This window comes from Drosophila ananassae, chromosome 3L (assembly GCF_017639315.1).
Source record: "Drosophila ananassae strain 14024-0371.13 chromosome 3L, ASM1763931v2, whole genome shotgun sequence".
In the NCBI taxonomy this organism is placed as follows: domain Eukaryota; kingdom Metazoa; phylum Arthropoda; class Insecta; order Diptera; family Drosophilidae; genus Drosophila; species Drosophila ananassae.
Window position 1 is genome coordinate 24865444 of NC_057929.1, and position 23557 is coordinate 24889000.

Consider the following 23557-nt stretch of genomic DNA (forward strand, 5'->3'; position numbering starts at 1 on the left):
CCGATCTCGGCCGTTCCAACTTAAACACTGTCTGCAAGCAAAAGAAGGATGTCGATAGCTTCATAACTGAGAGACTAGCTTGCATAAAAATAGATAGAAAGACGGGCAGACGGACATGCTTATATTGACTCAGGAAGTGATCCTGATAAAGAATATACACATTTTAAAGGGTCGGAGATGTTTCCATCACTGCGTTGCAAATTTTTGAACAAAATATTTTTGAAAAAACTTTTGACCCTCTGCAAGGGTATAAAAAAATACAACAGATAATATTGTTTGAAAGACGTAGAATACAGCTTTCGTTATTTTGAATAGTGCTTGCGTGCGAAAAAATTCGCCCCTGCCAAACCTCGATTTTGGTCCAGGTATAATTCAGCTAAACGATGTTCGCGGACCAGGATTTTATTTTTTGCTCGAACTTTTTTTGTTAACTTACTTAGCTCTACTTAGCGGCCTTTGAGCTAGGAATAGAGGGAAATTAAGCAGAAGCATAATTAATTTGGGAGTAAGTGACGGTAGTGAGGAAATTTCGTCCTGTAGCAAGACATCTAAACCCACCAGGAATGAACGCGAAAATGATCCAGGCAATTATAACGAACGCAGTCAGCAGAGCGCTTGTCGAACAAGAACAGCGATTAAAACGCGCTTTTAGCTCAGAACTTGAATTGGTTAGAATCCAGGTTAGCGCACTAACAGTACAAGGTCGAAGTCTATCAAAGGGTAATACCGAACCCTAACATAAAATGCGTTGTGAAATTGGATATTGAAACAACGCTTCTAATATTTAACGGAAGCCACTATAAGTGCATTTCGTCTCCCCGACGTGTATGGGAGCAGGGAGCAGGGCTTAGCAGACCGCTTAAATCGTTGGTTTTGCCAGCACAACCCAAAGAGCTCCCGTAAAAAAACCAATCCTGCTAAAATTATGCAATTGTAAATGAATTCGCTAACTGGACCTCAATATTATGTCTCCCACTATTAGAGCGGATGAAGGAGTATACCTGCGGCGTTTGGGCCGTGCCTTTGTCCTAATGGTGGCCAGCGTTCGTACAATTCTTGCAATTTGTGCTTGGCTCGCGGTTAGCCACGCGCATCCGGCCATGCATTTTGACTTTTTGTTAGTCAATTTCAATTTGAGTTTCAGTTTAATTTGATATTCAATAAAGAGCACATAGCTCGGAAAACTCCGAAACGAAACTCCGGCTTTGCCGTTATTGTATATTTCATTAATTGCCTAACGTGCCTTAAGCGCCGATAGTAATGGGTATAGTGCATTTGAAAATTTCTTCACAAAAATGGACCACCCATCAAATACTAGAATAGCTCGACCTCGAAAAGTACCGATTATGTAAAGAATGTCAACGATTTAGTTCACCGCCAGCATAACAATGGTTTAAAGATGCCACCAACACAAGTCCTAAGGCATGAAGAAGACCCCGCCCAACGCAAGTATATAGCAACTAACAAACTCGAGGGCCCTCATAGTTTACATAAATAAGTCTATGCACAACAGGACAGAAAGTATTGTTCTCTGGATGTGACCAAATAACACAAACAATTATTATCGAGCTTCCTTTCTGTGCCGTTTGTACTTTTTTTTACTTTTTTTTACTTTTTAACTCAATCACTAAACTTTGAATGTTTCCAGAAAGACGGAAAAAGTCGACTATGGTATCATTACCGAATTCAGACAAAGGCTTATAGAATATAAGACTTATATTCTGACCAGGAAAAATTCATTCCTCTCAATTAACCATCGAACTGGTGAATTGCATATATAAACGTCACATAAATATTCCAGGACGTTTCTCAGACATTCAATTTAGTTTGGCTTAACGGTACATCAGTATAAAGTCAACACAATACTCCTAAAGAATATACGCAAGCTCCTAGAACCCATCGAAAAGAAATGTAATTCGCAGTAAAATGTAATTCAACTAGGTGCAACGACCACAGGAGCCCCAAGCAGCGTTCGGGGTCCAACCCTATACAATATTGACAGTGGCAAAAGCAGTGGCAAAAGCAAAAAAGCAAAAGCTGGATCATCTTTAGCCTTTTCCTGCAGTACCTACCTGCTGTATTGGCTTTATAAAGCCTTTTATTTATTAGAATTTATTAGAAAAAGTTAGTGAGTAACAGCATTGATTTATTAACGGAATCAAGTTCATTATTGAAGTCTGCTTAAATAACTTGAGTTTAGAAGCCCTATCGGAAGACATTGATAACAAAGGACTAGAAATGATTGAACTACAAAGGTGTTGCATACCTTTTAAATGAAGGATCAAGTCACCACTCTTTAAAGATTTTTTTCACCGACTAGCCACAAATGAAACTGTATGAACTTACACAGATATCGGCTGGCTTAAAAAAAATAATATAAAAAAACAATCGATCCCGGCCGTTCCGACTATATACTGCACTCAAAGAAAAGAAGGTTGTGTGCAAAGTTTTAATTTTAAAAGTTTAAAACTTGTTTGCATAGAAACGGACAGACAGACGGACATGCTTATGTCGTCTCAGGAGCCACGGTTAAGGTGATGCTTGCGGGTTTTCACAGCCAGTTATAGCCTCCAGAATAGCGGGAACATTTGAACACCATTTCCTCAACCAAAAATGAGCCTTGATTAAGAGCTCCGTCGTTGGACTCATTAGCAATCATTAGCTCATTTCGAAAGCTTATTTCGAAATCATTCATTTAGAAATGTGCATCTGAAGCATCTAAAAACCAACCGGAATCGAGGAATCCTCCATCCCTGAAGCGAGCTTTGTGCCCTGTGTGGCGGTGTTTAGCTTAAATACTGCTATCTTATTCTTAATAAAATCCCTCCACAGAATGCATTACACTGCGGTATATCTAACAGATGGCTCTGGTTATGGCTACCACATGAGACCAGAACCGAAGAAGAAGATGGAACAGCTTGGATTGTATTACCGGGATAGCCAATAACACATTGTTAAGAATGACCAGAACCAAAGAAGAAGATGGAACAGCTCGGATTATATCACCGGGGCAACCGATAACACATCGTTAAAAATGCAAGAGGCAGTTGCAGCTGAACCGTCGAATGCAACCCTGAGCTTCGTCGTGGCACTGTTCTCCTTATGAACAGACAACTGCTCCTCGAGTCTGCCAAAACCAATGATATTTGGCCCAAATCCACAATGATACTCCTTCATAAATGTAGCATATTGGGCCCTCTAATACGGGCAACGACATAATTTTCTCCCAAGCTCTCGGAATCGTCGAGTAGCCTGATTATTTGACTCATCAAAAAGGTCCAGGTTAGGTTTCATTGAGAACCGAACCGAATAGGCACCATTTAGCCTTACATGATAGTTCATGAAGTGAGCCTCACAGTCGACATCTTCCTTGGCAACCTTTACCAACGGATCAGAACAAGTTTCCACTTAAAAAATCAAGAAAGAAGAGCCTTTCTAGATTTGACAGGAGACAGGTGACAAGAAGCGGTCAATCAGTATTTTCTGTGAAATTGGAAGGCCAGGTCGCAACTGTCGGCCAATCGATAATAGGTCGAAGAAGAAACAGGCACCAATCATTAAATCGACGTGGTGAGGCTTGTGGAAGCAGGGATCGGCGAGAACCAAGTTTCCAGGGATATCACAGTCCTAGAAATTAATATGATCGTTTGCGTTAGGTCTCAGTAATCTTGAAAGCAATGATTGCTGTCATTTGAACGGAATAATCTGATTTCCAAGAATGGAGGAAGACACCAACTGAATTTCCATCCGTTGAAACCTCCGTTGAAGCCCGGATATGTCTACAGTATACCTTGAAGTGGCAAAGTTGAAGCTGACTGGCTAGCCGGGTGTAACAAAGCCGGGAATCTAACAAAGCCCCACAAAGGACCATCGCACCAGAGCGGCTTTGCACTAAAATGCTCGCGGTAGGCAGCATATCAGTTTAAGAGTAGCGCTCATGAGCCGGAAGTGCATTGGCGGGAGAAGTGGGTTAGGTTGAGTAACAATTCAGATCAGGAATTCGAGGCCACCATATGGTTAGGCGGAAAATCCCAGGAATGTAGACGACAAAGTGGATCAAGGTAATGATTGGCTTTTAAGCACCCAAAACAAAGGGACACACAAATGCATTTAGCTATGTACAGGTCTTGTTGCTTCACTCCATCGCTCTTCAACAGTTTGGGCATTAAACTTCGGGAAGGCGACAAACGGTAGCGCAGATCACGCCGGGGTCACCAAATTTTAGCTGCCGATCATTTTTTACAGTAATAAATTAATTAATAAATTAAACAATTTATTTTAATGCGCACTTAATTCAAATAAGACGGCGACAAACGGCTCACAAAAAAAATAAATTTAGCTATGTACAGGAACTTTGGGTAAAGATTCCGCAGAATGATTAGCGCAGCTGCTTTTCACATGTAAGTAATATACACTTTTCTACTTTTGCTGGTCCGAACAGATTCCTGTATGGTCTTAGGCCTATAAAACTCAAAAAAAAAAGTAAACATGGTTAAAGAACAAATTCTTTTTTTTTTTTTAAATTTAAAACCGAAAAATAATTTTTCTTGGGAGTTTTAATTTATTATAAATTATTATAAAAATTTATTATATTATTATAAAATATCAAGTAAAATTTTTTAAAAACATATATTTTAATACATATATTGTCATCGAAAAAGTCTCTTGAAGTAAAAGTAAATTGTACGTAATAGATCAGAACGCTTAAGGATTAAGAATATACACACTTTATTGGATCAGAGATTTCTCCTTCACTGGGTTGCTTATTTTTTACCAAAATTATAAAATTATCGTCTACGGTATACAAATAATGTATTAATTATCCCCATAAATGTATTATCACGACGTATTCCTGATATTATTTTTAAAATCAAAGGTAAAACAATCAGGCGTACTCTGTTTTTTACTTGACTTTATTAATTTACATTCGGACTTCGAAAAATTGGTTGTTGATCGAATTTTTTTTCAATTGGTTTAAAGCAGAGCTGGCTACCGGAGACCGAACACACTTCGGCTTTTTACACAGACAGCACCATTTTCTAGAAAATGCTATTCAGCGAACAATTTTAACATGATACAGAAATATAATACATAAAAGTTTCGGACTGCTTTTATATCAGTGCGATCTTCGCAGCGGATGGCAGAGTTCATTTTTATTGTGAAACTTGGTACGGGAAATATTTATAGAGTAGGCACAAATACTCATTTCAAATATGACGATAAAATGTAAAAGGTTATTTTCTTATCTAACCTGTTTTGTGCATGGGGGAAATACACATTTACTTACAAATATAAATCTATGCGCACTCAGTAGATCAAAATAAAAAAATTTATAAAGTATGTGTTTTTCGAATGTTATATGTAGTTAGACTTAAAAAATATTTATTTTAAAACTCATTTATGAAACTCTAAGATTAATGCTTTTTATTATATAATACATAATATATATTTAAAAATGTTAAAAATTAAATTTGGAAATTAATATATAGGTTACGTCAACCAAAAGTATTTATATATCATAAATAAGATCAATATATGTACCATTTACATGTAGTTGTGCCGAGTGTGTTACAGTTGCTGCATTATTTTGAACACGGCATGTGTAAGTACCGCTTTGGGATCTCGTCACAAAATTTATGCTTAGTGCACTGGAAAAATCATCACTTTGACGTATAGTTATAGATCCAATATCTTCAATTTCGCTAGGACTTGTTTCATTTAAGCTAAAGAAGGATTCATCGGCGACGGATGAGAGCCTTTTTACTAAAGTATCAGTATTGTTTCTAGGCCTACCAATATCCTCCTTCACAAATGATTTTATTATATGTCCGTCCTTAAGCCATGTGAATGCAAGCGGAAGGTCCCCAGTGCCGATAACACACTGTATGCTTGTACGATCTCCGACATTCAGATCACGTGCGAATAAAAATGGTGTAATTTTTGGTGGAACTGTATATTTAACGTTAAAATTTAATTAAATTTCCGCGATTGCTAATGATAAACGAAGTATGAATTTTTTGAACAGAAACAACCGATAAATTAAAAAAACATATTTTAATTGAAGTATTATAATCCTTTCCATGCGCAGAGAATGCGGATATAAAATACAAATATTATAAATATATCAATACGGTCATTACTATCAAAACCAAATTTACAACATAGTCATCACTTTAGTAGGTATAACAAGAAAGGAAAGCTAACTTCGGGCGGAGCCAAAGTTTATATACTCTTGCAGTTAGGTAGCAGCTTATATTGTTATGTAAATATCGTGTCATATAAGTTAACTAAGTCAACCGGGCGACGGCAACGACCGATCGTCCGACAGCTCGCTCCGGCCAAATTGCTGACCCAGCGTCTGGCCGGAAGCTCGTGCATAGCCGGCAAGCACTGCCCATTGGAGTGGCCGCAATGAGTCTCACTTTTGTTAGTTCTTAAGTTCAGTTCTGTTTTGACAATTATGAAATAAAGAGCCATTGCTCTCATACTGAAACTCCGACGGTCCGTCGTAAAGCATTTATTATTACAAATCTGACTGAGTCTCTAGGCCAGCAGATAAAGAGGGACAGTCATCCCTCCAACCTAATCTTCCTAACTGGATGTTCTACGGCCAGCCGGCTAGAAGACATCAAAGGGCCTGTTGCCCCAACCTTACATCTCCAGGAACAATCCGTGGCGGAATAGAAATTGTCGACGGCGAATCATCACCGCACAACATCTTATTAATTTATATAGTTGGGCGATCCTTTTTCGAATGTCACTTTCAAATTAATTTTGTAATAAAAATGTAGGAAACAGCCGCAAGTATCTTTAAAAAATAGCTAGGTTGTGCCATTTCCTATCGTTCAGTTACATGGCAGCAGTCGGCCGATTTGAAATTTGGCAGGATTATGTTGCCCAAAAAGGAATTCGTAGAAAGGGCCATCCATCTTACTTAAAAAACATCAAGGTTATGGAATTTCCGGTCAATTAATTATATAGTGGACCGATCCCGTCCGTTCCGAATTATATACTGCGTATAAAAGAAGGATGTGGGCAAAGTTTCAAGTCGATAGGAAATAGCCAGACAGACCGACATGCTTATATCGACTCCGGAGGTGATCCTGATGAAGAATAATATATACTTTATAGGTCGGAGATTTCTCATTCACTGTGATGCACACTTTTGACCAAAATTATAATTTCCTCTGCAAGGGTATAAAAAAATCCCAGAAAAATAAATGAATGACACATTTTCAATAAGACGTAATCTTATATAAGCAGCTGTCCCCGAAGGTGATGAAATCGAAGTATGAACGGGTAGGCTATATTTACTGTGGAACGTCCACGTAAGTGACCGCACCGTAGTTTCTTCGAAACTATTTCGGGGTTTCTATTTCCTAAGATTACCAAATTCAAAAGCATGCAACAAAAACTATGATCCACCAAACACTCCGCTCAACGAAAAATTATCTTGTGAGAAATGCGCCTTGCTCTCCAGCGGAATGCTTTGCCAACACTAGTCACAAGCTTTAAATTCCCGAAAACTACTAAAAAAAAAAATTAATATCGACTTTTCAAGATATATATTTTTTAAATTGCTTTTATTTTTTGAATTTTATCTTAAACAAAGACTAAATATAAATTTTTAAATCTCAGAACTTAATATTATTAATGTTTAAATAGCACAGTGGTTGGGCTTGTATGGAAACGCAGCCAAAAATATTTCTAGTAGTGATATCGCAATGAAATTTTGTCCAAAAATCTATAAAAATATTCTTAACACACTGTAAAAAAATCGTATCGTATCGCTCCCAATAGGATGGCACGACTTTTCATAAAATAATTTCTTTCCAAGACTAAATTAAATATTTGACCTCTTAGTAATCCCCAAAAGTAAAATAATCATAAATTCGCATATTACACTTATTTTATTCATCGACCAACAAATGCACACCGCTTAATAGTTTTGTTTTTTTTGTGCATTGTAAATTTCTTTGCCCACTTATAAATTGGTCTGAGGTTAACAGCAATCTATTTAATAAATCCCTATTTGTGTCTACTCGAGACATTTTTCTAGTGTGGAACTCTGAAAATTTTTTTATATCCTTGTTTTTATATTCGGCAGCTTCTTTCGACAACTCTCCTATCGAAACAAGGGCATAGGCTCTAATTTTAGAACTAGAACTTTTGTGAACAGATGATGGAAGGTAATACCATGGATACAATTTAATAAGCATTTTGGCGGTGTCAAGTGCAAAGCATCCAAATTTTTCCGAATTGATTTTATATCCAGATGAGTTTTCCTATCCATAAATAGTTTTTTATCTTCTGGGGTATATAGTCGCCAAGTTTTTAAATGAAATCTATATGCCAAATGCAAGAAATTATTAAAAAAAACCGAATATACGAGTGCAATGGAGACAACCCAATTTCAAAATGTTCTTTGTGAATTTTTTTTAAGCATTTTTCCAAATCATTCATTTTGCTTGGCTTTGCGAAAATATATGTAGTATTTACAAGTACATAGATGTTTCACTTAAAGCACTACAGACTTTTCCGTCAACCATTGTTAATTGCAAACGATGTCAAATTGTTATAGATTTGCTAAATACAGGGTGCGCCATCTTTTATTACGGCACATCCCGTCGTCTCGGTCGTTGATGAACGGAATGAAGACGGTCTCCCACGGTACCGTATGACAAAAAATGGGTATAGAAACGACGAATTGTGCTTGTGGGGGCAACTTGACCACGATTTTTCGTATGATATGCACGTTGAGTTAGCACACATGAATGGTTATTTTCAATGTACAAAGCCACTATTTTGGCGCGTTGTTTTGGTGTGAAGCGATTCATTCATGAAACGACAGATGCGAAAGTTATTCAATGTTTACATCCTGCAATAAAAGATGGCTCATCTTGTACTTCACATTTATATGGCTCCAGCGCAGAAATTTTGTCTTTAAAGTATTTAGCTTCATCTAAAGTTATTTGGATTGTTTCTTTTTGGAATTGGTACCTTATTGGTCTGCAGTAACGTGTTCATGACGGTCGAGGATTTTGTGTTTTTTGGGATCATTATTTTGAGTAATTAATTGTAGTGGTACATACGAAGTCACAAAGAAACTCGAATCATCAATGTTACTTTTACTTTTATGTTTATATTCGGAATAACCAGTACTGCAGTCAAATCCCCACTTGCCAATTATAATCAAGTCGGCCACGCTTTCATCTCTAATGGACTCAAGGACATCGGCTTGAAGTTTTACAATTCATAACGCCGTGTGATCCAACGAGTTTTGCAGCTCAACTTCTGCTTGAGATTAGCTGACACTTATATTTTCGCGATAAGATGATGCTTTGGCCGCCAGAAGTTTTTCCTAACTTGGTAGTAAGTTGAAGGAAGTCTTACCAATAACAAAAATACGAATAAGCAAATGTTGATGTTTACTTATATTTGTATCAAGAAAGAGTGATAAGACATCATCAATATTAAATTCAGTGAGCATTGGTTGAGAGGAATTACATGAGCGTAATATAGAAGCAATAGACTCTTAAAAATAGCAATAGACTTTTAAAATCTGCTTTGGGTCGTCCACGGTCAGGATTTTTTTATGTTGACTGGGCGCATCTTATCGGGATTGATTCCTTGTCATTCAACCAATCAGATTGATATTGGAGAATGGACGATTTCATGCGTTTGTAATTTACCCAAAACCTTACAATCCTTTTACAAACGTATTCAATTCGCTTTGACACTTTACTCTTGTCAATAATATAGCCGTTTTTAATAATATTCGCTTCTATACCTTCAATCAATTTTGTTCCCCTTCAATGGCGCTACTCTCTTCGCTGCACCATACATTAAAAACATATAAACGTGAGAATACACACTTATAAGAAGAACCTATTAAAGTTTAAAGCAATGGAATAAACAAACAAGAAAGGAAAGCTAACTTCGGGCGGTGCCGAAGTTTATATACCCTTGCAGTTGAGTTGCAGTCCGCTAGGTGGCACTACGCATCTTATATTATTAGATATATAACGGATCGTATATAGTCGGCCGATCTTTATGAAATTTGGAATATCGAATTATTTTTCCCAAAGAGCATTCATTGAAAATCCCATCCTTTTAACTTAAAAAACAACGAAGTTATGGCATTTCCGATCAATCAGTTATATGGGAGCTATAGGATATATTCAACCGATCCCGGCCGTTCCGACTTATATACTGCCTGCAAAGGAATAGAAGGATGTGTGCAAAGTTTCAACTCGATAGCTTTAAAACTGAGAGACTAGTTTGCGTAGAAACCGACAGACAGACGGACAGACGGGCATGCTTATATCGACTCAGGAGGTGCTCCTGATCAAGAATATATATATACTTTATAGGGTCGGAGATGTCTCCTTCACTGCGTTGCACACTTTTGACCAAAATTATAATACCCTCTGCAAGGGTATAAAAACAAACTCCAAAGACGAAGACAAAACAACAAGTACACGAGCGAAAACAAATTTTTTTAGTGCAAAACTGACCCTGAAAAAGTTAAGAGGGTGTTCGAATTTTCACGATTTTAAGCACATCTGCAAATTTCTGCATTGGTATAAAACTGAATTGTGGATTTTTGTAGGGTCACTACTAAAACTTTTGCTTAACATAAAAAATACGTTCAAAATATAGACAAAAAACATGTATTTTTTCAAATTAATATAACAAGAACAGTTTAACAAGTACGATTTTTTTTAATATCTCAAATTTTTGAAAATACCTTAAACTTTAAAATCCATTATAAATATTTTAAACTTGGATACGTAATAAATGATCTGACCACTTCAAAGTTCGGTTTTGTTATGAAAAATTTGTGATGCGCGCTGTGAAAATGAACACCTGCACTCAGCTTCAATTCTATTTTTAGAAAGAACGGTTAATTTTCCGGAAAAACCTAGTATGCTACAAAGAACTTTGGACAATTAAGATGCGATTTGTTTACTTTCCTACATTATTGTTTTTATGACTTTTTTTATTTTTTGGCCTAAGGGCGTGTTGGCACCTAGTGCCAAGACCTACTACCCTATATGCACACGTAGTAATTTGATCCAATCAATATGCATCAGCATGTCGCAATATACAAACCCACTAACCGATTTTCTCACCTATAAACAATTAGTAATAAGCATAAAACTATATCCAACCTATTAACCCAGCACTAGTAGACGGCGCCAAAAGCAGAAGCAGCATATCAGCGGGAAGAATGACCGACTGACCGATGCAAGTAAAAACCAGCCAGCTAAGCCGAAATGCGCAAGCAGTACATGAACAAACAATCTGAGTCAGCAGACTCAGAGGTGGGTGACCCTGGCATTAACCTTAGTTTAGCACGTCCAGAACTTTGACCTTTCTTAGATTTAATGATGTATAATTTAGCATCTTATATAAGAGTTATTCTTCTGAAATAAAGACAGTTCCGAAATCAGAGTCAATCGTCTCGTTACTCAGTGTCTGAACCACGGCACTTAAAATCAACCTACTTCTAGTGATCCTGTGTAAAACGGTTCACGAGTTGGTCCCGCGGCATACCAGTCTACTTCGAGTGTTGCTCCCGCGAAACGGACCGCCAGTAGACCCCGCGGTACCTAACTACTCCAAGTGTTGCTCCCGTGAAACGGACCACGAGGAGACCCCGCGGCATACCAGTCTAGCTCGAGTGTTGCTCCCGTGAAACGGACCACCAGCAGACCCCGCGCTATCTAACCTACTTAGAGTGTTGCTCCCGTGAAACGGACCGCCAGTAGGACCGGCCGATAAGGAATCAGCCGAACCACCATACCACCGGTACTTGAGGAAAACCACCCCAGGACTTCAAGCACATCAACTCATGCCTGATCACAGCAAGCGTCTGGCCAACCCGAGCAGTCCCTTGCAGAATCCAGGTAAATTTAGTCAGGACTATTTACGGTTTTGACTACGACTCCGGGACCTACCGTTACTCCCGTGAGTTCAAGTTTGACGTAGTTGCCGCATAACGCTCTACGGACGAACAGGGTGCAACCACTATGCATAGCCTCGTAGCTCTATCTTTTAATGCTGGTTGGTGAATCGTTACGTCAAAAGAGATAGTGGCAAAGTATTTTTCCTTATGAACCGCTATTCCGTATTGGAATATTTTGATCTCTTTGTATATTTTGATTTTGATATTTTGATCGAAACGCGGTACCCCAGTGAAGTTTTCCATCTTTCAGAAAACAGTATTTGTTTTGGTGTTTTTGGTGTTATTTGGTAGACTGAAAGGACGGGAACTGGGCACTCTACGACTCCCTTTGGGCTCTCGGCATTGTTTTGGTTCGGATGCGGAATTTATTTTGGGGTTAAATTGACCCACAATAAATTGAATTATAAAATTGAACCTTGTCTATTAATTCGGCCGCTATCAAAACGCTGATAGCTCAACATTTGGTGACCCCGTCGTGATCGCGCTCTAATTTATTTGTGATCATTAAAGTGCTTAAAGGAAATCTTGTAAAGGAAAACTTGTTGCTGTAGTTTCCATTACATTGCACCTTGCACAAAAACAAATTGAAGAATGGAGTCTGGAGCTGAGACTATTGGAGCTGCTGCCGCAAACCGGCAAAGGATGCTGCGGAGAAGAGCAGAGGTGGTCTGCCAGGAAATGGAGGAGCTGCATCATAAGGTGAAGGCTGCGGCGCGGACTGAGGATTCTTCCATTATGGCGCTGGAGTCAGTGGAGAAGCGTTTGCGTGAGCGGTTCACCGCGCTTCAAAAAGAGTTGGAGGAGCTTAATTTTAGCGAGATCGGGAGCGATCTGTATTGGAGATTCTCGCAGCTGGCGAGGGATGTGGAAGTGGAAATTCAGGTGGAGGTTGCCAAGCGCTCCATGAGAATCGCTGCCCACTCCACACTTCTCGATGGTGCCAGTGTATCGCCAATGCCATACAAGCCAGCCCCCTCCTTGCCACCGTTGCCGATGCCAACATTCAGCGGCGGCTATGCCGAGTGGCCGGATTTCTGCGCCCTTTTTAATACCACATTGACAGCCATCCCCACCTAACGAAAACGGAAAAGCTTCGGTGGCTCATTTCATGCCTGCGCGAGTCAGCCTTGGATACGGTGAAAGCTCTGGAAATTACTGACGCGAACTACGATGTGGCCCTTGACCTATTGCGCAATCGTTTTAGTAATCGGCGTTTAATATTTCAGTCTCACATTAATGAGATCCTGCGGCTTCGTGTGGTCGAGCCAGGGTCGGTTGCTACTTTGCGGGAGCTATCGGATCGGTTCAATGGGCATATGCGGGCTCTTATGAGTTCCGGATCAGCTGCCGAGATCCAAGGATGTTTGCTTATCCAGATTATCCTGCAGAAGTTGGATCCTGCCACAAAGGCCAAGTGGGAAGACACTCTCGCCGGAAGCAACGACAGCCTTCCGTCTTGGGAGTCCATGGCACGATTCTTGGAGCAAAGGAGCCTTGAATGCGTCGACTTCTCTTTGGCGTCGTATCCACCAGCTAACCAAGTGGGCCGCGGTAGATCTTCGAATAACCGTTCGTGCATGGTTATTAACGCCCGTCATGCTCTATGCGCCCTGTGTGGTATTTCGGTGCACGAGCTTCCTTCTTGTTCAAAGTTTAGTGCTTTTACAATTGAGGATCGGTACAACGAAGTGCGGCGTCTGGCTCGCTGTTTTGTTTGTCTGGAGGATGGCCATCTCGCTCGCGGATGCTCAGCTTCCCGCTGCTCAACGTGCAATCACCGTCATTATATGTTGTTGCACCCTCGCGGGCAGATTTCACCCGCACGAGTCTCCCGCCCCATCGGTGCCGTTTCTGTTGCGCACTCATCCCGCTCAATCAACCCTGTTATGAACCAGGATCGCAATGCTGAGCTAGTGCTCCTGCCAACAGCCAATGTGCTCGTTCGTGGTCGATCTGGAGCCTTATTGCCTTGCCGAGTTTTATTGGATTCCGGTTCATAAGTGCTCCTCATCTCGTCTCGGCTGGCGAATGAACTTCAGCTTGGCCGTTCCAAATGCTCCACAACGGTGGCCGGTTTCGGCGGCACTGGGTTTGAAACCGATGGAGCATCCGTTAATGTGTGCTTGAAGTCCCGCCTTAGCACGTATTCAGTCTAAATTGAGGCTGTTGAAGCTTCACATATAACGGACTATCAACCTAGCCAGGACATAGATGCTTCGCGCTGGAAGATTCCTGGCAATATGGATCTAGCTGACCCTAACTTCCACAACACGCAGCGAGTGGACCTGTTGATTGGAGCCAGCTTATTCTTTGACCTATTGTCGGCTGGTCAAATCCAATTAGGTCACGGGCTCCCCATTGCCCAGAATACTCGATTTGGCTGGGTGATTTCTGGACGCCGTGAACTATCACGGGATGTGTCGTCGCTCTATACTAGGAAAGACAACCCACGGAATAACCACTGGAATGATTTGACTGCTGCCCCTTCTAACAGTTTTATTGAAGGCCCACCCTTCAATGGGGGGAGGATGTTGGGCCAAGCAGCCACCAAAAAGTGCATTTAAAATAATCATAAAATGCTTAGCTGCAGCTGTTGTTGTCAGCATGTATTCTTCTTTGTTTTGTCTCCCAGTTTCGCATGCGCTTTATTGGTATTTGTAGCGCATGCATTTTGGGAGCTTTGGCGGAGCTTCTGCGCAAGCTCTTAGGGTTTAGTCACTTGTAATTCGGCATTGTTTTGGTTCGGCCGCGGAATTTATTTTGGGGTTAAATTGACCCACAATAAATTGAATTATAAAATTGAACCTTGTCTATTAATTCGGCCGCTATCAAAACGCTGATAGCTCAACAGTGTGATTAGCAATTTTTCTTTTTAACGGGACCTGAATATTTCAAATCTGTTTGCATTACTTAAGATTTAGCTGACCAAATTAATTAATTTAATTTTTATTTAATTTCTATTAGTTTTTTTTTTTAATTATATGGAGCCCAAGGACAGGTGCTCATATCAACTCCTAGGCGCCATTTCCCAAAATAATTGGCGGTAGATGTCTAATAATTTAGACATACAGCGGAGCGTTTTAAGTATGCGTCCGATTTCTACGATAGTTGAAATCGAATAAACACTTAATACAAATAATAAAAATACAATGTATGATTTAATTAAGCAAAGAAATGCTATCAATGTTGTGGAAGGCGTTTGGTGGTTCTACCGTGTTGTAAAAAAGCATTCCATGGTCAAAAATCAAGGTTGATGAAACTTTTTTTAATTTTCGTGGTGTGGTGCAAAATGAATTCCTTTCACTCTGCCAAACTGTTAATAAGGATTATTATTTAAGCTTTATGTGTTATTAGAGTGAAGCAATTCATCTAAGAAGACAAGAATTATGAACCAAGAACTCTTGGTTTTTGCACCACGATAATTCACCGTCTCACTTGTTCCCAGTCTTCGGAGTTTCGCATGTCTCCAAGATTTGAAAAAACGCCATAAGGGTATTTTATCGGGAGGGGGATTAATTTGAAGGGGATAAAATTGATTTTGGAAAATAAATCCCAAATTTTATATATCATTTCTTTGAAGGCATTGAGTCTACCTGTTAGAACATTTTAATTTTTTCTGCCCTTACCCATATGCCGTGAAATTATTCAACTTAGGTGCCCATAAAAGTTTAATTTACTTTGTTCGTCCGTAGAGCGTTATGCGGCCACTACGTCGAATTTGAACTCGCGGGCAAAGCCGTAGATCCCGGAGTCGTAGTCAAAAGAACGTATAAAGGTTCTGAATAAAGGTACCTGGATTCTGCAAGGGACTGATCGGGTTGACCAGCTGCTTGCTGTGATCAGGCTGGAGTGGATGTGGGGTACTTGACCCTGGGCTGGTTTTCCTCAAGTACAGATGGTATGGTGGTTCGGCTGATTCCTCATCGGCCGGTCCTACTTGTGGTCCGTTTCACGGGAGCAATACCCGAAGTAGGTTGGGTAACGCGGGGTCTAACTGTGGTCCGTTTCACGGGAGCAACACTCGAAGTAGACTGGTATGCCGCGGGTTCTCCTTGTGGTCCGTCTCACGGCAGCAACACCCGAAGTAGGTTCGATAGTGAAAGTTCTACTGGTGGTCCGTTTACACTGGAGCCACGCGAAGTAGATAGCTTTCAGAGAGTCCTATTTGTGAACCGTTTTACACAGGATCACTCGAAGTAGGTTGATTTTAAGTGCCGTAGTTCAGACACTGAGTAACGAGACGATTCACTCTGATTTCGCAACTATCTTTATTTCAGAAGAACAATTCTTATATAAGATGCTAAATTATAAATAATTAAATCTAAGGAAGGTCAATGTTATAGACTGTAATGAACTGTTTTTGCTAATGTTTGATCGCAACAAATGCCGCGACTTGCTCACAGAGTTTGCACACCGAATTTATAGATTCGATGTGACTGCCCGAGCCCAGAAATAACACGGTATGCTTCGTTTAAATTTACAAAAGGGTGAATCTCACCGGCTGCTTGGCTCAGCCGACCGACCGCTCGTACTCCCGTCAAACCCCGATCCCCGCTCCGGGTTAGTGCCAATACACACGCCCTCCGTAAGCTTGCGCCCGGCAGGTCGTGTGGTCTTGGTGCCTGGCTCCGAAACGGCTCACGGTTCCCTTCGTTTGGACTCACGGACTCTGGTTGCGGGGCCTGTGTTGGTGCTGTTGTCTTCTTCGCTGCTCTTCTGCTGCCGCTGCTCGTCCGCCGCCGCCGCTCCCTCGTCGCCGCTGCTCCTCTGACGTTGCTGCTCCCTCGTAGTCGCCGTTGCTCCCTCGTCGTCGCCGCTTCTGTTGCTGCTCGTCTGTCGCTGCTTCTCCTTATGCGGGTGCCGTGGACCTTCGGTATCTTTGGCTCACTGGGAATGCCCTTTCGCGGTGACCGGCACCTCCCAGGCATACGCCGGGCAGGATATGCTTCTCGCTGCTTGGCGGCCGGATCAGGGCACGAAGGGCCTACTTACCCCACAGGACACGCTCCCGGTCGCGTTCGCCACTCGCCTCCAAACACCTTGCTTTCCGCTATTCGGCTGATTCGCGTACCGCCGCCGGACTTACCCACAGGGGTTCCTTAAGCTACTGATCGCAGATCCTTCGCACTCGCTTTAAATCCCGCACTTGAGACTGTCGGACTTACCCACGGGGGGTCCTTCAGCCTATACTCCTAATTCCTCCAAGGAAACTTTCCCGCTTGAATGTCAGACTTACCCACGGGGGTCTTTCACTCAACTCTTCCAGCTTCCCTAAAAGACTCGGTCCCGATTTGCCCCAGAGACCCTCCTTATATAGTTCCTGAGGCGCCCGTTAAATTTTTATTTATTATAACCTGCTTATTATTATTTTCTGATTGTCCGTTTATTTTGTTCTTTAGTATTTCATAATCATGGCGGTCTGGTGTTCCTGCCAACCATTTCCATGCCGTTCCTAGGATTTCTATTGCTCTTTTTTGTCTATTGCTTGTTTTTAGTTTGAGAAGGTTTTGTTTTATCTGATTTAATTCGTAAGACAGGTAGGGGTATAGATGGTGTGACGCTGTTTAGTCCTTTGCTAAGTACGTCAAATGTATTGTCGTATTCTTTTAGGTCGAATGTATGGAATGTTCCCTCTTGTTTGGCCGCAAGTCCAGTCTCAAGAGAGATCACTTGTGAATTTGAATAATCAAGGACTGTAGACAGGCTGAGGCAAGTTGGTATGAATAGTCTGAAAGTTAGTTTCTGATGTTATTCTTGTGTATTATTTTCCCGGATTGAGTTTTTATTGTAGTTTTATTATTTTCTTTCACTGTTTCTTTTTTATAGCGTGGGGTAAGTTTGGTACCTAGTCTTTTGTCGATTTTTACATGAATTGTATCTCCTGTCTCATATTGTTTTGGCTGTAATTTATCCTGATTATGGTATTCTAAGTCGGCTACTTGTTTTTATTTATTTTTTCCCATAATAGGATGGACCTATTATATTCTTCGACTGATTTGAAAATTAGGTCTTCGAATATCATACTCCCGTTGTCTTTTTTAATGCATCTCATGATTTCCGAAAGTGTTGAATGAAATCGTTCTACCTGACCATTACTGGTTGAAGCGTATGGGGCTGTTGTATGGACTGATATTTTAAGTTGATCTTCTATAAGAAATCGAATCGCCGCAGAGTTTAAGGCGCGTTCGTTGTCCATTACTACCCACTTGGGCATGCCGAATGCTATCAGCATTTCTCTCAAAGGCGCTTTAATGTCCTCGGAGGCCCTTGAGTTTAATATCTTGATTTGGGCGTGTTTTGAGAACTTGTCGAGACCAGTTAGAATATTATTTTTTTCTGTAATATAAATGTCTATGTGGATTCCTCGGTACTTAGGGATGGGAGTTGGTTGGATTGCCCCCTTCGGTGGGTGTCTATCGTATTTGGATTCTCTACATGTTTGACAGGATTGGACTATTGCCTGAATTTTCCTTTGAGCTTGTGGGAAGAAGTATTTTTTAAGAATTTGTATTTTGTTTTCGTTTGCGTCTCTGTGTGCCCTTTTGTGTTCTAATGTAATGATCTGATTCTGGGTTGTTTCTGATGGTACATCTTCAACTTGATGACTAGTAAACCTAACTTTGTAAGACTTGAAGTGCGTAGGATAAATAGCTTGAATTTTTCCTATTATTTCTTTTGAAGTGTAGATACCATTGATAATTCTGGGATATATTAATGATTTCCTGTTCTGTGTAAGAAATCTTTTTTATTATATGGCGATGAAAAGTTGGAAATGGAATTTCGAAGTTATACGCAGTGTTTTCTTTTAAGGGGGGGTTAGGGTTTTAAAATTTTTTTTTTTCGATTTTTTTTTTTTTTGATTTTCTTATTAAAGAACCTTTCAAGAATACTGTGTCCAAATTTTAGATGGATAGGTGCATTATTAACAAAGATACAGCGATTTTAGCAACTCCACCTCCGAGCCAGGCCAACGGTCAGAAAAACTTCAAAGCGTTTTTCCCAAAACTCACTTTTTCAAAGTCGGTGCCCATCATAACTTCAAAACTACTGAATCGATCGTTTAGAAATTTTTACCACTTCTTGCCAACATAATTGACCAGGTATCCCTGGAGAGTTTTTTCCAAATTTGTTAAAATTTCTATTTTTTAAATAACAAATTAGCCGATTTTTTTCCTCAAAAATCACGTTTTTCACTTCAAAGTGTTCCCAAAAATTTAAAAATCGGACCTTCTAAAAACCCTCCCAGGGATACCTGGGAAAAATGTCTATCTAACGAAAGAACTTTGATTTTTTGATTTCGGATAATCTACAACCGATATATGAGGGGCACCGCAATGCAACTTTTTTTCGAGGAGCCTTCTAATAATGGTCGCCATTGCCGTAGTTCTTATTATTTTTTTCTGAAAATTTTACAAAACATTCTTTAAATGTTGTACTTCAATCTAAAAATAGCTTAAATAAATAGATGTTTACCAGATCCTCAAAAAAAAAACATGAAAATGTGTCTTTTTTTGCTCGCTCAGACCCTAACCCCCCCTTAAGTTAAAATAAGTTACTTTTTTTTTTTTTAATTTCTAAGTGCGTCTATTCTATTGACCAAGAAAAATGCGCCTTTTTTTAAGTTGCTTGAAGAAAATGTTTGAACAAAACACAACTTTTGTTATATTTTTATATAATTTTGAATATTATAATTGAAGTATTATTAAATAACCAAGATTTTTGCATATTAACTTTTTTCAATAATCATTAAAATAAAATATATAAATTAAATTTGTGTGGAAAACTGAGTGCGTCTAACCCAAGACCAGCAGTGTATTACTGATGTTGAAGCAAGCCTCATATCCAACCTTAAAGCGTTTTGGTGGTTTGTGAACGAGAAAAAATCATCCTCTGATATACCTTCTTCCTGCACCTCCTAAGTGCAGGAGGTACTTCAGAAAATTTTGCCTCTTCTTGAGGTTGGAAGCTTGGACATATTAGATTGTGACATTGTTGAGGCCTCTAGTCATTTTAATGAGTCGCATACACCTGACTTAGATGGTATCTCCCCATTCTTTATTAAAAAGTGTATTGCATCCTTAACCACACCTTTGAAACTTATGTTCTCTTTATCACTATCATCGGGTAAGTTTGCTTTTCGATGGAAAATTACCTCGATCACGCCCATTCATAAAGGTGGCAGCAGGGCAGACGTCACTAACTATCGGCATATCGCCAAGATATGTAATATTGCCAAGTTACTTGAGCGTATAGTCACCAAAAACCTAACATTTTTGATTCGTAACTTTATTTGTCACAATCAACATGGATTCTTGCCTGGACGATCCACCACAACCAACTGATTGGTTTTCTCTAAGCACTGCCTGTAAGCCTTTCAACTCCGATGTCAGGTCGATGCCATTTATACGGACTTCTCTAAAGCCTTCGATAAAGTTTGTCACGCAGTCCTACTTGCTAAATTGTTCAAATTAGGTGTTCATTCCTCCATGTTAAGTTGGTTGGAGTCTTATTTGGCACACCGACCATGCCACGTTCCCATTGGTGATGCCACCTCGAGCCCCTTTATTGCCTCATCTGGCCTCCCGCAAGGTAGTTCTTTGGGGCCGCTCCTATTCATCATATCCATTAATGACACCTCCTCTTGCTTTCTTTATTCGAAGTTTTTGTTATACGCGGATGACCTTAAAGTGTATAAGGTCATTAGCTGCATTAGAGATAGCTATCTACTGCAGGATGATTTGCGCCGAGTCTCTTCTTGGTGCGCCCTCAATCTTCTTCCTCTAAATTTAGCTAAATGTCATTTCATTCGTTACAGTAAGAGGACGCTAGACTTATGTACTTCTTATGTAATTGGCAACCATAACCTGCAGCTCAAGGAGGAGGTGGTTGATCTTGGCGTACTTTTTGACACAAATTTAAAATTTTCCAGCCATTTAGATTTTATAATGCCTAAGGCGTATGCCATGTTGGGTTTTGTGAAGAGGCACACAGACCAATTCAAGAGCCTGTACGCGAAGCTCAGTGTTTACGTCGCATTCGTCCGGCCGAGGCTGCAATATGCCTCTATTGTTTGGAGCCCCGCAAATAAAATAAGTTCCAATAGAGTTGAGCGGTTGCAGAGAAAATTTTTAAAATTTGCACTTCTCACTTTAAGGTCTAAGGGCCAATTACCTTTTGAACGAGCCTATTGATAAAGCATTATCATTTTTTAATACATTACCGCCTAGCCTCCGAACTAAGTGCTGCTCAGATAAACAAGCGTTTAGGGTCTTATTGGTTAGGCATTTCTTAAGTAGTATGTAAGTTAGATTGTATAGTAGCCATGTAAGATTAAAATAATCAATGGCGAAAGAGAAATAAATAAATAAATATCCACGAAACAAAGGTGCAAACCAAGACTGAAGAGCATTTCCGTATCGTGTCCAAATATCTGGACAATGCTCGTGAAAACTATTACACGTACCAGCTGAAAAGCAGTAAGGGCATACAAGTGGTAGTTAAGGGAATTGAACCCGATGTTACCGCCGCGAAAATAAAAACCAACCCTTAAAAAAAAGGGCTTCGCTGCCAAGAATGTTATTCTAAATAAATATAAAAAGCCACAACCCCTCTTCAATTTCGAGCTCGAGGCAGAAAGCAGGTCGCTGAATAAGAACGAAGCCCACCCAATCTACAAGCTGCAATACCTTTTGCTTCGGAGAATCACAGTTGAAGAGCCACATAAACGCAATGGTCCAGTGCACTAATTGCCACTGCACACTTCTGGCACACTAGGTCATACTGCACACCTCGGGATGTCTGTGTAGTCTGTGGGGAGACAACTCACTTACTGCACAAACAAGGACAGTACCGCGAAGAAATGTGAAAACTGCGGAGGCAATCATACGGCAAACTATAGTAGATGGTATAGTATGGTGTACAAGGAGTTGAAGAGTCGCATGCGTCAAGTGACCGCAACGCGCAACCAAAATCCACAAAATGTGTACATTGCATCAAAAGCTACGCCAGACGTCTTCTCCGCCAACGCTGCGAGGTCCTCATTCGGTCCCCTAAACACCACCAACGACTTCTCCTATGCCGATGCTCTACGATCTGGAATGGAAAATCCAAATCAGCATAACTCACACCGCGCTCAACAGTCCCCAGAACAGCCACATAGCAAAACGGCAACTATGATGCTTACCCTCCAACAAAGTATGATAGAGCTTATGTCGTTCATGAAAACGACCATGCAAACACTTGTTCAAAATCAGAACATGGTAAAACAGCTGCTCGTTGCACAACAGTCTAAATAATCTATGCAGTCTCTACGAATATCAATGTGGAACGCCAATGGTGTCTCACAGCATAAACTAGAATTGTCACGATTCTTGATCGATAACCATATTGACGTTATGCTACTGGTGGAAACGTATCTTACAAGCAAATACAACTTTCAAATAAAAAGATATCGAAAAGGCCACATAGATACAAATTCAGTCAAGATACGGAAGCCTTTCAATCGCTGCCGTTTACGGCCCTCCTCGTTTCTCAATCTCGGAAGGACAATTTATGGACTTTACAATTCACTTGCGGATTGTTTTACAGCCGCAGGAGACTACAACGCCAAACACACGCACTGGGGATCACATCTAGTGACTCCCAGAGGAAGGTAATCGTACAATGCAATTATAAATGTGAGAAATAAACTGGACTACATACTGGCCAACCGACCCACGCAAGCTCCCAGACCTTATTGATTTTGCGGTGACAAAAAACATACCTTGCAATCTAATAAGTCCCAAAGCAGTCCTTATCATCAAACCACTCGCCTGTGCTTTTAACGCTTCTTCAAAGCCCAGAAATAACTGAACACCCCCTCAGCCTGACATCGCCAAAAACGAACTGGCTTAAATACAAAAAGTACGTGAGTGCCCACATAGAACTCGCCCCGGAGTTTATCATGGATTCGATTACACTACGAGCGCCGTGGAAGAAGTACTCGTTGCGGCAGCTAAAATCTCTACTCCTCAAGGGAAGGAAGGAGACCGAAACAAATACCACAAATCTAATCAACAAATTGGACAGCTCCTGCGAGAAAAGAGCCGTACGCGTCGGGGGAAAACAGCAGATCACCAGCTTCAAAGCAACGCCTTAAGGAAGCAACCAGGTCACTCGACCAGGCTCTTCACCAACAGGAAGAAAATGCACAGCTGAGGTACATCCAGAATCTTTCACCAAAAAGCATAAAGTATGCTCTGTGGAGGGCCCACCCAAATCTCAGCGCCCCAATCGAAACGACCACCCCGATAAGAAACTCTTCGGGATGCTGGGCTCGCAGCGACGAAGACCGAGCTGAAACATTCGCTACACATGTCGAAAGTGTCTTCCAGCCAAACCCTGCCTCAAATTCATTCCTTCTGCCAGTCATTCAGCCAGAGGCTACCCCTCAGTCAACTGCACCTTCATTCCGGCCGAACGTAATCGAAAAAGTCATAAGAGGGCTAAAACCAAAAAAGGCTTCCGGTGGTGACCTACTAACGCCAAAGATTCTGATCGAAACATCCAAAATGCGCTATAGAGGTCGTCTGCAAACTATTTAATGGT

The 23557-nt window shown here is 40.5% G+C and overlaps 1 protein-coding gene across 5 annotated transcripts in view; it reads right to left on the reverse strand.

The window, feature by feature from the left end:
- LOC26514435 (Down syndrome cell adhesion molecule-like protein Dscam2) overlaps positions 1 to 23557 on the reverse strand; it is a 1172063-nt gene that overhangs the window by 315900 nt on the left and 832606 nt on the right. For 3 of the 5 annotated variants that reach the window (XM_044715439.1, XM_044715441.1, XM_044715442.1), the window contains exon 13: positions 5542 to 5949. The exons of the other annotated variants lie outside the window; for them this stretch is intronic. In XM_044715439.1, the coding sequence (XP_044571374.1) occupies positions 5542 to 5949 (408 nt within the window). The remainder of the gene's footprint in view (positions 1 to 5541; positions 5950 to 23557) is intronic. 5 annotated transcript variants of the gene reach the window in all.